At 32.5% G+C, this 19,008-nt stretch overlaps 1 protein-coding gene across 1 annotated transcript in view; it reads left to right on the top strand.

Annotated features, from left to right (window-relative positions):
- The window catches only part of LOC143187524 (KICSTOR complex protein SZT2), a 155,056-nt gene that overhangs the window by 66,195 nt on the left and 69,853 nt on the right, over window positions 1-19,008 (top strand). The window contains exons 9-11 of the mRNA XM_076391738.1: window positions 374-573; window positions 860-1,023; window positions 13,287-13,587. Of these exons, the coding sequence (XP_076247853.1) occupies window positions 374-573; window positions 860-1,023; window positions 13,287-13,587 (665 nt within the window). The remainder of the gene's footprint in view (window positions 1-373; window positions 574-859; window positions 1,024-13,286; window positions 13,588-19,008) is intronic.

The raw sequence follows: 19,008 nt of genomic DNA, 5'->3' as shown, positions 1-19,008 counted from the left end.
GAGTTGTGAAAGAATACTGAGCAAATTTTAAAGTTTTATTGAGGAATTATATATTTCGCTTTCCCGAGCACACACAATTTTATTGCTTTGTTAGCACGCCCGAGGAGTCAGAAAAATGGCATTACTTAGAGGGTAGTCAGATAAGTTCTTTTGTAATTATGTGATATTTATTGATGAAAAATGATCAAAGCAATACATTAGAATAACGAACATAGAGTTTGTCCAATACTGCTGACTAGTTTAGGCGAGACAAAGTCAATGTTAATTATACTCAATCACTATGTGACATACCTTATAGTAATTATGCTGTAAGAAAATTCAATAAGGACTATCATCTTAATTATAAAAGTATTGTTATACTTGTATTTTTTAGGATACGCTTAGCTGAAGGTTTTAATTTTACTTATTCATCGGCGGGAATTCTGAACATGGTCCTTGAAGTACAAATGCAAGGAATTGATAAAAGTGACGTATATTACCCGTGTATCATCCAATACATTTTGTTCCCCCCGCATGTTATGTCCAATACAGTACTGGAACGTGACAGTGCATCGGAGGAGGATACTGACGAAGGTAGATACCTACCTATATTATCAGTAACTTTCAGAATTATATGATTGACAGTGATAGATAAACGTATTTCGTTTTTCTAATCCCTTTAGTATGAGGGATCACGCAAACAAAACGCACTCTTTCTGATTTTATTAATTTTTATGAATTTTATATCAGTTTTATGGATTGATAAAAATTTAATTTCGGCTTAACCGTAATTCTATCATTCTTGATATTCGTCTTATTTGGATGCCCTGACTATAGTTCATTACTCTTTGTATATATGTATACGTTGGTTATATTTTAGGTACAGCTGATGGTGAAATGAGCATAGATGATTCTGAGGGTGTTGGTGATTTTCAAATTATTTCCGAGGTTTGGATTGAACCTCAGTACGGTTTTGTGCAGTTACCCATACAATCAGCAGCAACTTATATGCACCGCTTGCAGTATTACGATATTCCACATGCAGTAAGTGAACATGTGTTTATAAATGTTTATTGTTCTGTTTGCAAGTTTTACATACAGTTTACCAAAATCTAGTTCATTAATGGAGTTTTGAGCGAAAGGTTCACAGTTTACGAATGATGAATTATAAGTTACAAATCCAGGTTCAACCTTTTCTGCTTAACTGAGCTTGTGGTTACATAAAGCGGTAGATGCGGCAGCGAATGGGCAAAAGATAGAATATTTGTTTAAGGAATTGTGATATTACCGTTAATGGAGTTACATGTATACAGGACACTGCTCCATTATTTTCTGATATCTGTTCGGGAATTTGAATGCACAAGTCCAAATAAGAACTAGGTTTGGATTAAAACAGTGCTAGGAGGTACTAGGGGTGTGGGGCTACGGACCCCGTCCTCGCCTTTTAAGGAGCTCATTCATTAACTCATTCTTTCATGTACTGAAATTCTGCAAATACGTAAAAAAGAACTTATATTTTATTTATTAAGGATTAAAAATAATTATTTTTTATAAAATCTCGAAAAGGAAAGAATATTTTAGTATAGCACCAAAAAGCCCTTTCATTGTTGCCCTGCCCCGGCCCGCGCAAAATATTTATTTGGTACTCATAAAAACGATGCGTAGTGGATCAAAACGCCAAAAAGCTGATAAACCACATTTTTCGGAGTCATGAATATTGTTTATATTGCATAATACTTCAATTTGTGATAACTGGCCAATTTATAGTTAAAAAAAAAGGTATAAAACAAATAATACACTATCTTTGACACGTAACGGTTTATATTATACATTTTATAAAACATTTACATTTTTAAATTGTTTGCTCAGTTCATACAACCATATATCATGATTCTCCCATCCGCGAATATTGAAACACCATACGAAGGTATCGTTGAATAACACTAAACCTCTGCCTACTCCTTACAATCCCGAGGGCAAGTCCAAACACTCTCTATGAGACTTTGGAGTAGAAAGGGTTAATGTACAGTTCTTACCGTTGAGGTTTCCGGGTGTAAGCCTTATTCTTTTAGAATGATTTTTCCAACGTTTCGCTAGCATTGCAGCTAGCTTTATCAGGGGGTCAAAAAATACACTGATACTGGTATCAGTGAGATAATGATACAGTAAGAACTGTATGATGCCTGGCCGTGAAAGCCTCAAATCTCTGAAGGGTTAATGTGTCCGCCTTCCGCTTAATATTCTGGTTCCAATCGACACCTGAGGACACTAAACGAACCACGAAGTCTTGACGTAGAATTTGGAAGAAACTTGCACACATAACGAGAATATTGCGAGAAAAGAACTGTAGTTGTAGGAAACTTTGGCACGTATCACGAGTATTGGCACAATCGTTCGGTGTGATGATCCGTAGGAAAAGTAACTGTGGCTTAATGAAAATTTTGTCAAGTAGTTTTCACAACACATGCTGTTGTTAGATACTTGGATCTTCCCAGAATGGCTCCGAACTGTACTGTAGGCCCTCCGAAAACCGGGTCAATGTACGAGAAAGGTTCTTTAATGTTTGACATTCAAATTCTTTACTTTAATGACTTCTGTAAACAAAATTAAACTACGCTTAGTTTAATTAAAACAGCATCGGTTAAGTCACGTTTGACGGTTACGTCCCTTGCATTAATCGCCAGGAGTCTTTGTTTTCCTGAGCAAGTGCTACCGAACATTGATAGAGAAATTTCTAAACAGTTGAAAGTATTTTCTTCATCTCTGAATAAACCAGATTTTAAATCAACGACAGGTGAATACATTTTAATTAGAAAAATATATCATATTTTATGCCAATACGATGCTTGTTTTTCTAAATTACCAACTGCGAATTTTAACTTTCTGTTTGCATAAAACAATTACGCAGTCTACTCAGATATTAAATAGAATTTGACATTCATCTTCAAATGAATCGATTTCGAAATTCTTTTCGGACTTTCATGGGCGATTGTCATATTAATAAATGCTGACTTTACTGCTGATCCTGAGTGAACCTACAGGTAACTCTAGGAAAATACACAGTTTTAAAATTGAATTAAGAACTTTATGTTGTCGGTTAAAGGTGTTCCTGGAGGATTGCCGCTAAGGCTAGGCCGTGAAATTCACAAAACCAGGCACTTACGAGTAGACAAAATGTGTTCACTGATTGTTTCGTTCGTGTCATAAACTCCGAGATCAGATGCCTAGGTCACGAATCGCTTGTATACAGTATTTATTTACTAACTCGGCGAAACTCGACAGCTTGGGACGGACCGCGTGCAGATAGTTGCTAGGGACACGAAACTTGAGCCTCATATAGTCCTTGTAAATATAAAGGAAGACAACAACTGAAAAACGAAGAGGGAGCGAAAACCCAAATAGGCTGCCCTCAGTGGTGGAGATAACGTTAAGGAGATAACGTATGCCTGTGAGAAGAATTCGAACATTTAGCGAATATATAATGTACTACTTTGTGTGCAACGTCGGTCAGAATCCGTTGTCGGAGGAATTATATGGTTACCTGTATGGTCATCGCGGACACACGACACGCTCAGAAGAATGTGTCTTGCGACGTGTTCGTTCGGTTGGGCCGTGGCCAGGACCGAACGATCGTGCAAAGTTAACCGTTAACTGCCAACGTAGAAGCATGCCTCTCGATATTCTATCACGTTTCGAACTAGCTACTAAACAAAGAGAGGAGCTGAGCTCTTCCAGGCGGAAGGTAAAGAACGGTTATGGAACTTTGGATTCTTTCACGGTGAAAACGCCAGTCAGCACTCGGTTTTTCTGGGAAACAAAATCGTATCAAGGGAGAAATTTATAGTTGTTGAGTACACTCTGTAAAACACGCGAGAGGTCTTGCGACCACGTGGTTGCGGGCGAGGTAATCCTTACTCGTATTCTCGTTCGTCGTTTCAGATCGGCAGCGAAGGTGATAACATTATGAAAAAAAATTGTAGGTAAAGGAGTTAATATTTACACAGATTGAGTATATTGTTTTATGTTAACAGAAATTAAAAATTCGCAATTGAGAATTTGAAAATACAATACTATATCTTTATGAAGTACGATATGATATTTTACTTATTAAAATGTATCTGCCTGTTGATTGATTTCAGTATCTGTTCATTGAAACATAAAGAAAATATCTCTACCTCTATCAGTTTTCGGTAACATTCGCTCAGGAAAGCAGAGATTGCTCATGATTACTCTAATCTTGTTTACAGAAATCATTTAAGCAAGGAATTTGAATGTTAAGCATTAAAGATTTTTCAATGTTTTCAAACATTAAAGAAAAACACATTCACTCAGTTTCCGGAAAGTCTACAGCAAAGCTAAGGGTCTTTGACGAAAGACCTAGGTGTGTAACAACACCAGGTTTTAGGATGAAGTCCTCGATGCGTTTTTGAAGAAGCCTAAATTAGTTTTTCGACAGATCTTCGCACCAATATTCATGATACGTGCTGTGTTTTTCTATCAGGTCTTTTCTCGCGATATTCCTGTTGCATTTGCAGTTTTCTTCAAAATTTTACGCCAATACTTCTAGTGACATGCGCAGTTTCCTCATGCATGAATCGAAATGAAAAGATTAAGCGGAAGGTGGACAGATCGAGCGATACAGCAATGCCATGACGCCAAGTATACAGGGTGTTTGCGAAATCGTGGTACCAGCGGCAAGGGCATCAATCATATTAAAACAATAATTTCAAGTATTAGGGAAAACAAATCGATTGAAATGAATGGAAAACGCCAAGCAAAAAAATTTAATCTTCTACCAAAACGTTGCCAATGTTGTAGTCCCAACAAATATCATTTTTAATCTTATTTCTGCTGCTACAGTGTGTCTTCCATTAAGAATATTTTTGACGTCACTTGCGCATATTACACGAAAATTATGTTTCACCATATGAAGTACGCCTTTATTCTTATGAGAAGAAATCAACTTACAAAAATCACTGCTTATGCTACAGTTAGTAGCTTACTTGACTGAAAAGTACTTGGTTGACCCATTTGTAAAGAAGTTTAGTTCTATTAATGACAACACAATTCTCTTGTAATAGTAATGATAGTCATGGACGACGAATTTCTTTTTCACCGTGGACCCTTACTCATTGGCTACGATAAGTGGAAAGACACCATCCATGTATCGTAAATGTCTGTTGCGGTATGATCGGAAACTGGATAATTGGAACTTATTTTATAGACGGTACACTGAATGGCCAGAAATACGCTGCATTCCTTGAGAATGAATTACAATATTTTATGGATGAAGTGCTGATATTGTATCGTAAAACATTTTTTTAATGTTTCTTTGGTTTAGATAAAAAAAATTATTAGTTATGATGCTTGTTGAATTCGTCTTAGCATCCGCAAAAAAAAGATGAGTGTAAAAAATGATAGAATTATAGAAGAATAATGTATAAAAATTATTCTTCAATTAATAAAATAAGAAGCAGTCAACGTATCTCACGAAGATAGATATATTATCGTGAATCAAAATGTATATCTGAAGATACTAGAGTGACTGCAAACTAGATTAAACTCAAGAAAGATACATTTTAAATATACAGTTCTAACGCTTGTATGTAGGCTTGTTTTGCTCTGCCCTTCGTTACATTTCTTCCTTCCGCGTCTTATGCAAACGCCCACTACTATTGGTTCTCTCGGAAAATATAGCAAGAAAAATAAACCTTGTGATTGGCTCTGAAAATGCGCCTTAATTAGTATCGGTACTTGTATTGGTTGAGAATTTAGGCGCAAAGAAACACCCACGCAAACCTACATTAACAAGAGAAAGCGTACTACGTTTGGATAGTCTTCATGCATAATGGTAAAAACCCACCCTTGAGTGATCAGGTCCCGGCTTCCGGTGTCCGCTAATGAAAGTCGCTCTTACAAAAATTGACCGTGACCACCCTTCTATACATATAAATAAATAAATACATATAAATTCGCTTTTTAACAATAAGCAAGTTGAGCTTACAAACGAACAAAAAAAAAAAAAAAACCATACGCTGCAACATAGACCAACTGAGTATTCACCGGTGTTCTCGCCGTGAGAGTACTTAAAATTCGCATCTGTCAGTAACCTTCCGCCCTAAAAGAACCCAACCTCTTTCCATGTCTTTAGCTAGGCCGGATCGGGGAAACTTTGGTAACAAGCTCCTTGCGCTGATATTGCAAGATATCTGGCGTCTTATAAAAATTCACGGCGCAAACACGACTTCCAGCGGGCTTCCACGTCGCAATGTATACGAACTTTTTCCATTGTGTATGTATGTAGAATCTATCGTGCAAAAATGTTCCACATATTTGGAAACATGCTGTATAGACGTGCACACGAAATTTCCACATATAATGAATGAAATACTTATGCAGGCGCCTTGGAAGGATTTTTACGAAAGTTTACATAATAATAGTGCACATCACATACAAGAAAACCCTAACGGCTTTTTCTCCCATATGCTTTCGTTAACAAGAAAAATAATAAAAAAGATTTGAAAGCTCATTATAACAGGTAATGTTAAAGGTCACCTTAAGTAAGACTGGGGGTGAGGGCGGTAAAGCAGATGTTTCCCGTGTCTAAAGTTTGGAGTTCAATCCCCGTTGCGGATAATTTTCAATTTTTTTTCTGTTTCTTTATTTTCGCATCTCTGCTTCTTTCTTTTAAATGTAAACTACAAAAATAGTAATTGATAAAACATTTTCAAAGCTTAACTATTTTATTTGGGGTGAAAATTGATGAAATGTTAATATAACACTATACAATTAGATTTAAATGTTCTCCATACATTGTTTAATAGATTTAAAATATGTACATTTTTTGAATAGTCTGTTTTTTCCTAGGCTGCGAAAATGTTTTATCAATTACTATATTTGTAGTTTACATTTAAAAGAAAGAAACAGAATGCGAAAATAAAAAAATAGAAAAAAAATTAAAAATTATCCGCAATGGGGATTGAACTCTAATCCTTAGGCACGGGTAACATCTGCCTTACCGGCCTAAGCTACACTTTTACTTAACGTGACCTTGTTATTATCTGTTATAATAAGCTTTCAGCTCTTTTTTATTATTTTCCTCGTTAACGAAAGCCTAAGGGAGAAAAAGCCGTTAAGGTTTTCTTGTATGTAATGTTCAACTTTCATAAAAATGTGAAACATTATTTTGGCGGCTTCTCCTTGTCAGTTCAAAGCGAAAGACAAACAAGTTTCGAACTGTTAATTGGCCAGTATAGTTCAATTGTTTTTGTTTTAAAAAAAAAATTGAAGAACTCAAACCTAAGGAACCCAAATTTTGTTGATAGCTAAATCGCATTTCTATGATACTATTAGTTCCGTGGTATTATATCGGTAGCACTTTCGGAACTAAACAGACTTTGCATTTTTAATGTTTTTGTATTGAAAATTTTTTTCGTTATGTCATGTTTTAGATTAAATGAGATCTTTTGAAAACATGTTACACCCCTGTTTGGAATTCTTTTATTCGTCCTTCGCTTGTAGAGCTTACAGAGAAACATCGTGCTATTAAATTGTTGTACAGTGTCATGATAGAAAAAGTCATGACTTTAAAGGCGCGAACACGTTACTGTCACGTCACATAAGATCACATTACATATTATAGCAAAATAGGTCTTAAACAAGAGAAAAGATTTGATTCACACTATGGATTTGTTATAATATGTAACGTAATTTCATATGATGTGACAATAATGTGTTCGCATCCTTAATGTCAGGTGAAAATGTACCTTAAACGCTGTTCTTCAAAAGAAAGAACTACTGAAATAAAGAAATAAAGAAGGAATAAATCATTTGATAAACTTGCTTATAAAATTCTTTATATATATCTATGTAAACTGTAATAGTAAGTAGAAACTATGAAAATAATTAAGAAGACCCTATTATGTTACAATCGTTTCCTCTGTAACACTTATGTTTCTATTCAATTTCGTCCTTGTCTGTAGGTTCGTAAATTCTACTTTCCGGGATATAAACACAATTTGTGTTCATCACAGTATTTTGTGAATAACTGTTACAGATAGAATTACGAATGCTATCAACAATATACTCAAGAATATAATCCCGACATAGAGAACAGTCTATATTGTAGTAATAAATATACGATTCATAATTAAGACAATGCTATCAGAATAGTTTATTTTAATGTCGAGTGGCAGGTGATATTTGTATCATGTATAGACTGTTGAAGATTCTAGTGCGATCAATTCTTCAAAAAATCAAACTAAATGAGTCCATGCACCACCGTTTTCGTTTCCGATATTCTGTAATACAAGTAATAATAGTAGGAACTGATCCTTAAAATTTCTGCTTATTATTGTTTCTAGTCTCGATTTGATGTAAAGAGTATACCAACCATTTCTCCGAAGTCGTTTCTTAAAATAAGTACTTTAGAAAGTTTACTTCAAAATTTGTTATAATTTGTAAAATTTGTTTTTCCTAACTTCACGGAAACTACGTTACATCTCCTTTTGAATAAATTCCTGACATCGAAGTTCAAAGATAACGACTTTGAAATGGAATGACCTACGCGTAAAATCTCTCTTATTTATACAACTAAATTCGATACAAAATAATATGTTGCATCAATCTATATGAAAAGATATAAGTATCAAATCTTTTATAAATACGTAATATCACTTTTATAACCGCTACCAATATTTATAAGAATGTAACAAAAATATTGGACACCTCGAAACATATATATTCTTTACATAACCAGAAATTGTAATGTCCTATACTGTTTTGCAAGTTGAGGTTTTGTTTTTGAGATTGTAGTCAAACACCTCTAATTAACACCAATGATTGACGCTCTGAGGCTTGAGAAAACGTAGACTAGTATTGACATAAATTACATGTATTAATTTTTCTGTCGTCATGTTGCTTATAAAAAAGATTTGTATCGCTTTTGTTGTCTATGCAATTTTTAAAAATTTCTGTTTAATTATATTCTTATATATTTAACCGAAATAAGGTGCTAGTATATGTAAGGTCGTAATGCATAATCGAGCTCAAAGTGCAAATCTAAAGCCAAAAACGTTATTCCGGTTGATGAATCTAGTATCAGATCTTGATCATAAAAGCAGACAATAAATATCGACAAGAATAGGCTAAGAAATTGTATTTCGTCGTCGAAAAATGATTACTCCTACTTTATCTTTAATCTTATCTTTTTCATGGTTCTGATATCAACACTTTCACCGATACGTGATATACTTTAAAGAATAAGCAGTAAGAATTAACTTTAACTTTCTAATAAGTTGTAAAATTTTCTAGTTAGTAATAAGTGTAAAAATACAATCATGCTTTATGATTTTACTAGGTTCTTCATCACTTCTTTGTCTGAGTTTATGCTGAGTTATATATTTGAAATTAAACGTATGTAATTTATAGCAAATTTGAAAAATATTTTTTAAAGTTAATAAAAAATCATTTCAAATATGATATGGAATGTTTTATTCCATAAATAAGAAGAATGTGTAAAGAGTAAAAAGAAATAGTATTATGTGCTGACACTAAATTTTAGATGTTCCTTTTAAAGGTGATTGCTCATAGAAATAAGAATTATACAATAAAAAAAATTACAATAATAATCATATTTTTTAAAGAATTTTTCTACTTCTGGTAAATTTTTATAAGTTTCACGAATCATCTAAGACTAGAATCTGACAAAAGTCAAATCGAAAGTAGTAATTATATTGAAAAATGTTCAGACAAAAATTAAAGGGTTTCAAGAGTAGTATAATTTCGTATAATTACATTTTATATTGTTTTTCATGGAAGTATAATATGTTTTAAATCATTAATTAAGTACCAATTAGATCCATGGTATTAATCGACTCAGTTTGTCATTTCTTGAATAAAGTTACTGCGACGTTACGTTAATTTCAGCCCATTTAGTCAATTTTGATTGGCCGTATTTTTTAAAATTCATCTGTTAAGAGGACAATTACAAATAGAGTTTTATTTTTTCAGATTTTTTAATTATTAGCTATTACTGTACAATCGCATTTATTTAAATTAATTCTAAGAAAATGGGTAAAGAAAATTTTTGTAATTGATAAAATTTTCATTTAGTATTCCTGTGTATGTTTTTACTATAAACAAAGTTAAAAGTTCATTCTTATTTGCAAAAGTTGTGATTTTCATGTAAACTAGGTTACGAAAGAAATTAATTTCAATAATAAGATATTTGTGTTCTATACATATCATTGTGTTCTACATACATATACATATATCCTTAAGACTATACATTACATAAAGTGTTACAAACAGTTCTGTACTTTAACATTTGTAATGTATTTTTCAGTTTAATTATACATTTTTAGCATATATTACATACATAATGTAATATGATACGAGTATAATATAATCTATAATATGAGTTATCCGTTTAATATGAAATATCGAAGTATTGAAGAACTTTGACAATGTTATCTTCGATAAAGAATGCAATGAATTAAGTTTTCCATTTGTTACGACTGATAGGCATATCGAGAAATTGTACATTAACATTTATTTGTAAAAGAATATTATAGAAAAATCGAAATGAAATCATAATTATATTTTCGTTAATGTCATTATAGTTTCCTGCTTTCTTTTTATTAACAAGTGTATAACTACTAATAAACAAAGTCGATTATGATTGCTATGGTACAAAATCAATTTTAAACGCGATATTATTCATTGAAACATAAGTAAGGAAATTTCGAAGTCATATCTATTAGAAATATTCGGTTTTCTGTAACCTAGAGCGTCAGATAAAGTTACATATCATCGTTGCGCGTCGTTATCATTACTAAGGTGGGGCTCCGATATCGATGAAGATACTCAGAACCCTGTTTTTGTATCGGACGCCTCAGGTATATATAAGACCCAACAAGCTTCTAAATATTTGTTAGTGTTCTGATTACTTTTTCTGCACAATTTGTTTTCCGCCGTTCACACGGTCATTTCACAAAACTTAGAAAATTAAAATAATTCTGTTTAACATGTGTGATACATATTAAGAGTGATAAATAATGACCCTAATACTATTTATCTTAAAAATAGTCACTGATCAATTGAATGATAAGTTTCTCAAGTGTCGGTGCAATTAGTGAAGTTGGAAATTCATTTCGAAAGTTCATTTTTGTTTTCTTTATTTGGTGATGTCATTTTCATGGAATAACATTACATTATTCAATAGAAACTATGAGAAGCACATCTTATATGTGTTTTCAATAATATTTAAAATTTTATTTTATACACCAAATATAATTGCAATATATCGGTAATAAAAGGATTGACTAGCTAAGCGAGTATCCCGCATTTCTGAATTTTTTTTAGGTTTATATGAGGAAGATTGGATGTAAAATTCTAAAAGAAAGATATGCTATCGTGCAAATGGAATAATGTCTTTTAATTTTATTTCTTGATAAGTGTTTTCCGAAATATACATTATTTTAATGTATTGTAATGTAAGTAATGAATGATTTATACTTATGGATAATTTATATAGACAAACATATATATCTATATCTAGGTAGTTTATAAATTTGCAGTATATGATTTTTCGTAATTATTTCACATTTTGTTCTAGTCGAGGTGTTTCCACTACTCAATGTGGAAATGCGGTTTGAAAGTGTCACCATTGATTATATCAATAAAAAGACAATTGGAACTTAAAAGCTTACAAAATCCATGTGGGTATCTATATAAGAAGTTTTTTGGCGATTGACCACGAGAAACGAATATTCTTCACAGCTGCTTGCTGCCTGCTGCCTACTGTCTGCACGACTTATAGTTGGAAGTGAGGATCTAGGCAGCGAGTAATACCGCTCTGATAATATGCCAGATCTAACTCTTCCAGCTCAAGGTCTTGTTGATTATCATCTTTCTATACAGAACGGATTTATCATTCTTCAGGATGGAATAACCTTTATACGAAGGGATCATGGTCTAAGTGGAGAAGTGGTCTCTACGCTTTGAATTAAAGTGAGATTCAACTCCTCCAACTTACTCCTGATCTTCGATATTCTTCCTATCTTTCCTTCTCATATCAGGCAAATAGGTATATTCGTGTTATTGAGTATGTCGATAACGCGATAAGTGAACCGTTCGTAGTATCGTTCCATTGGCGCTTTTTACTATCTTACTGGATAAAGATGTAAAGATTGTAGAATTTTTTCATTCGAAAATAACTATAATATCTTTGAAGTATCGTATAAATATTATAAATATATAAATATCGTATAAATAATATAAATATTATTTATGCTATAAACAGTATTAAATGTGTTGTTTTACTGCCTAGCATGATACAAAATAAATAACATCGTAATAACAATTATTACTCGATATTTTTATATTTTTACTTAAACAAGATTGAAAGTCAGATAATTGAATTTATTTCTCGTAGTTACAAAAAAATTATTTGCGAAATTCATTGAATTTAAAATGGAATATTTGTTTCAAAATTTTAATGTTAATATTGAATAAAATGTTTTAATTTTGTTTGTGTATGTTTCTTTTAGTTTTGTTGTTACAATAAAAATTATATTGTAACGTAAAAATGTATAAAAACAAAATTTTATAATGTATGGGGCACAATAAAGAATAATGGTAAAAATAAAAATAAACTGACGTGCAAAAGGATAAGTTACGTGAAATTTACACTCAACTTCTGAATTTTAAGTATTTATTTTATTCCGTGCTTTCATCTTGTCCTCCTTTTAATTTTTTTACACCTCAAATAAATAACGATAATTATGAATATTAATCATGTTAGTTCACCGCATATTTTTTAAAAATGCATTTTGCCAATATGAAACTCATTATATAACAATTAGTATCGACTTTTGCTATAAACAAATTAATCATAGTATGTAACATCTGTTAATTCTTGTTATTGGTAATTGATGATAATAATAGATAATAATAAAAATAAAAATGATTAGGTATGTTTTTTCGTAACGTAATATATATTTCTTTATGTTCAGAAAGTATGATTTTTATACAGATTTTATTAGTTCTTATTCCATAAATATAACTAAGTATTAATTTAATTAATGTACTTAGAATGGAATAATTTGTGAAAGAGATTGCAGAATTAACTAAAATATTTCAGAAAAAATTATAAATTAAACGTAATTTAAATTTTAATGTTTCGATTTATGATTATAATTGTTCAAAAGGACGTCGGATTTGTTAGAAACTAGAAACTTGTATGTTTTGTAAGAATCTTATAATATATATACAATTTTTTTCATTTTATAATCTTTTGTTGTTAGATCGCACGAGTAGATGAAGAATGCATCAATGCATTATTGACTTTAGAATATTTGAGCTTATTAAGCCAAGCCGCAAGAGAAAAAAGTACAGAGATCATCTATGGACAAGTTCATCAAGATAGCAAACCATTAAAAAAGTATAATGAAAGTTTCAAAAACAATGATTATAATTTAGAAGAACTATTCGAAGGACTACCATCTACCAATGAAAGAGTACACCTAATGCATTTTTCTTTTGATACATTAAACATTTTGCCAAAATGTCAACAGGCTGAACTGTTATTTTCTATGTTTGTCAGTGGTAAGAATTTTATTCATTATAAATAACAATATCAATTAAATGAATCTTTGGATTGGTATTTTTGCATAAACATACAATGTGTAATAAGTATACATTGAAATACTTTAAGGGATGATAGGATACCTTAATTTAATCACAAAGTAACCTTCGACATAGTGTCCGATCTGCATTATGATCGAAAACAAAGTTTTTCTTTTTTGATCCTGTGTCATAGGACATTTTCTGATCCAATTGAGGTACCCTACAACTCCTTCAAATATTGAATGGTATACATGTTACACCCTGTATACAGTGTGTGTGTTTTTTTATTTATGAACGCTTCAATATCTGGAGAAATATTGATGATTCAAAAAAATAGTTAAGACAAAGCTTGTAGGGTTCGAAGGAGCACATATGGTGCCTATATCAAATTGAATATCATATGCTTGTAGTGCATATGGTACCTATATCAAATTGACCCTGTGATGACCTTGAAAAGCTGTATGAAGATCCCGGGTACATTTTCTAATGGAACGCTATATTTTTTATTTGATATTCATATAGCTGACATTAAAACATTTTCAAAACACTATCTATATATGTATTTTGTGCTAACCAATCTGGAGATATTAAATGAGAAATCTTATATGCCACCGTTATTCGCGTTACTCGATGTACATCGCGAGGAGGTTGCTCGGTCGGACTTTGTACATCGTGCTGGCTCTAAAAATGGTATTTCTTTTAATGAACGATATAAGTGTGTATCTAAAAATTTTAAATACACACACTATATTACAATAGAGCGCCTGTTTAGAAGATCCTTCCGCTGTATCATAAATGAATTTCTTCTTTAGACACAGTCGCTAGCTTGTGCCGTCGTATCCCAGGGATTAAAGGTGTTGTTTACCTGAAATATTAATTTAGCATTCACTCTTACGCACTCCACTCAAGCGCATGTGAAAGAATAACACTAGAAATGTTAAGAAATGTGGAAAAGGAATTTTTAAGAAGAATCTAAAAGTGTATCATGTTTGATGCGAAACACGTTGAAGGGCAAATGAAAACTTAGGTACGACTGCTTATAAACATACAAACCAATGCAAATGCACAAACGGCTCTTTTTAGAGCCAGCATGATGTACAAAGTCCGACCGAGCAACCTCGCCGCAGTGTACATCGAGTAACGCTGTTGCCGGCGGCGCATAAGATTTCTCATTTAATATCTCCAGATTGGTTAGCAGAAAATACATATGTAGATAGTGTTTTGAATATGTTTTAACGTCAGCTATATGAATATCAAATAAAAAATATAGCGTTCCATTAAAGAATGTACCCGGGATCTTCATACAGCTTTTCAAGGTCATCACAGGGTCAATTTGATATAGGCACCATATGTGCTCCTTCGAACCCTACAAGCTTTGTCTTCACTATTTTTTTGTATCACCAATATTTCTCCAGATATTGAAGCGTTCATAGATAAAACACACACACTGTATACGTACGTAAATTTACACGGGGTGTTTGCTTAGAGGTAGGAGGAAATTTAAAGGGTGATTCTAGGTAGAATGAGATGAAAATCAAGAGTAACGAAACTGTGATTGATCTGTTTTTGGTAATTATAATCATTGAACAATTGGTAAAGTTACATCTAAAACTTGTCAAATCAAATTAGAATCTCAAAACATTCGTAACTTTTAGCTTCTGTAGATACGTTATATCAGAATTTCACGGTTAGTTGTTTAAGTATCAATGTTAAACAATGAAATAATGTGATGACAAACATTAACGAAACAATGAAAAAATGTTTACAATAACTGTAACATCGTTTGATGATTTGTAGTAAATTTGTACAAAGCATAAACTATCTCGAAAATATTAAGTTTCAATGACTACTTTGTACAGGATGTGTAGAATGACACTGAGCATTAAGTTACGCAGAAAGTTGTTGGATCAAGTTAAAAAAAAAAATGAAATTGTACTGTGCAACTATATCGGTGCATCTGTGAAGAAATTTGTATATAAGACGATAAAGATTGTTAAGTAGTAAAAAATTTGTTATGTGATTTTTTTTTCACTTCAATTGAAACAGAGTTACACAGAATGTTGCCATACACGTGGGACATTTTCGGAGGATAGGTTCTACATCCGTAAAGAATGAAAGAAGTTCGTGTGGGTATATGCTCGGAAACGTGTCGTCTTTTAGTTATATTCTATTTTATGTTGCCTAAAACGCTGATCCATTTCTTGCTTGCTATTAGGCCCAGAGTTATTCCGGCCCTTTCAATGAATGGTGCACGCTGATAAAGTATTGCATAACTAATAAACTGAACGTTTCCAGACATATGGGTACCTGAACATTTTCATTACCTTTGTGTCTAAAATCTACTCTCCAAAAACGTCCCACATGTTTAGAAACGCCCTATGTAATCCATGTTACTCACTAGAATCACCCTCTATTATAACGTTATAAGATATATGAACCAGCTTACAATTACGGGGGTACGATCAGATATGTCAGAGCAGCTACATAGGTTTACGCCCTGTGACGATTTCGTCCTTATATGAGAAAATTTTAAGCTGGGAATGGACTCATTCGAAAGAAAAAAGTTCAACGCATGCGCAGTCACCTCATGAGTTAACAAAACTCTGCTGATATTTACTCATACGAACGTTATAAAGTTCACAAAAAAATCATTTACAGCCATGGGATTTAAACATTTTTCTGTAAAGGTGCAGATACACTAGCAAGTAACTTGTGACATTTCTTGCGAGAGCTACTTGCAGCAGTGTGTACACTTGTCTGCAAATATAGACGCAACTTACTGTCTGCAAGAATTCGTGAGAGTGATCTCGGAAATTTTTGCCCAATAAATGTCGGAGGTGTCCACATTATTCAAAGTGTAAAATACTGCAAGAGTAAATCGTAAGCTTATTAAGAAAATGTGAACTTGGTGGTTATGAAACTTTACTTAAGAATAGAATTAAGAATAGAAGATCCTATGCAACTAAATAATTTTTTACGTATGAGTTTGAATAATTTTGAGTATCTTCTGAAACTTGTAGAACCTAGGATTAATATATTAATATATTAGTAATATATTAGTAATATATTAATATATTAATATATTAGTAATATATTAATATAGTAATATATTAGTATAATATAGTATATTTTTATTATAATAGTTAATTAATATAGTATAATATAGATATATATTAGTAATATATTAATGTATATTATATTAGTAATATATATTATATTATAGTAATATATATTATATTCTTTGTAGAAAGGTAGATCCAATACATGGTATTGTCATAGTTTAGCTGGAGGATCTTAATATACATTGTATATATATACAATGTATATATTATTAAAATTGTCTATGTATCTCGATTGCAAATCACACAGTTTGTAAAATTTTATGCCAAATCTCGCTCGTTTTGAAATCTCATCAATTGAAATGTTTTTACTTGGTACATACATGCGGATGAAAGTCTTTTTTACTATTTGAGAAACTTCTCGAATTTTGATGAGTGCGTCATTAGAATTATTAATACTGGAAAAATGTAAATTTTCGACGATTGACATAAATCGGTTACGGGGCATAATATTCTTAAAATATGGTGTTTCTAAGCTTTTATCGGTAGTCCAATAGCTCTGAATCGTGGGCTTACAAACTAAGCTTATGAAAATTTTTAAAGCGATAAATACTTTAAATTCATCGTCTGCGAGAGGTATAAAATCTGCATCGGTTACGTCATATTTATTTGCTTCTGTAATTACTTTTGTAACTAATTCTTTGTTAAAGAATAATTCAAAGACTTCCCTTCTTGACAGATTTTCTGTATCTACGGTTGCACCAACCACACTAGAAAAACCGTGTATAATGTGCGTATAATTTTCGGCTTTCCACACGTAATCTTCATTTACAAAATTACCACACTGTTAAACTTCGCTGTCATCACTTGATGAAATCCTACGGACACATTTTCAAGTGTGTCCAATCTCAATACTTAAATCCGAATCAAGATACTTAAAATCCATTAGAACAACTAAATTTTGATTTCAATTATAAAATTAGATGGTTTTTTAAACTTGGATTAGTTAAATTTAAATACAGATTGACAGCGTTTACTCTTTGTGGCAGTTGAAAAGATTTTCACAAAAAAAGTAAAACTTGTTTAGAATACACTGATGTACGTATATAATAAACTTATCAAGCGATCAAACGTGGTCTGTCGCATCTGAAGAATATTTAGCAAGTGGTAATAAGAAACAGTCGAATGTTCGCGGATTATTCCGCGCTCGGTGATAGTAAACAGTCGCGGCTCGCGGAATATTCCGCGCTTGGATGCAAATGGGTTAGCTATTCGAGAGCAGTTGCGGCAAGCTAGTTCAACTTGTCGACCATGATCTCAGACGCGTTTACACACGTTGTGAGAGTCGCTCTTGCGAGAAATGTCGCAAGTTACTTGATAGTGTATCTGTACCTTAAGTTAGAGAGTGTTTTGAATGAAATCACGAGTTCACTGCGCTGCGTTAATTTCTTTTCTTTCGAATGAAACCTCTTTCAGGTCAAAATCTCATATAAGGACAAAAAGTCGTAGAGCATAAACCCATACCAAAATATTGCTTTCTGTTGAGTCATCGATAAAACAGAATAAAAAATGTGACAAATTTAGTTGGGTTTTTACGAACCAGTTGGCACCTAACTTGAAAGGTTGCTGATGTAGTGTCGGAATCTGTGATATCCAAATTGGCGATGCGAGTTAGTGAAAATTTCCCCCTCCACTACACAACCATCTTAGGAGTCGCGTGTACATGAGCCCGGCGTTTCGGGCCACTTCGGACAGCTTCGGAAAGTCAAATGAGAAGGCGAATATAAAGTGAATCTTATAGTCTCGCTCTTGAAACTGAAATATTGTCCACATTGCAGGTAAACGGCGATCTCGATTGTCCAAATATTTTCATTTTCCAATTTACAGTTAAAATAGGACTCTTTGGTGAGATCCTCAAATGGTTGTATGAAAATTTGAGGAATCAATCTAGAAATAAAACGATGACATTTCGTGGAATACTACGTGCCAATGTGTATTCCTTATTAACAATTAGAACTAATCTACATATACAGGCTACTACAGTAGGACACGTGGTACGACCGCGAAAGGCGTCTACATGTAAAGATAAACCGAAAATAATGACCGCTATATATATATAAAGCCCGGAAATAGTGAGGTATACACGTACTAGACGAATTTTTAAATTTAATTTTCCCGAAAACTAAGTACCTTGTAAAAAGAATTGTATTTTTGTATTCTGTTGATTTTTATATGTATGCAGAATCCTCCTCTCCTCGATTGTATCGCACGCCCTGCCACATCGTATATATTCAAGAATTAGTAATATCCTCAAAACATGCGGTTGGATATTTGCGGATCA

Source organism: Calliopsis andreniformis, unplaced genomic scaffold, assembly GCF_051401765.1.
Source record: "Calliopsis andreniformis isolate RMS-2024a unplaced genomic scaffold, iyCalAndr_principal scaffold0048, whole genome shotgun sequence".
Classification (NCBI taxonomy): Eukaryota; Metazoa; Arthropoda; class Insecta; order Hymenoptera; family Andrenidae; genus Calliopsis; species Calliopsis andreniformis.
This window is presented reverse-complemented; position numbering and strand designations above follow the sequence as displayed.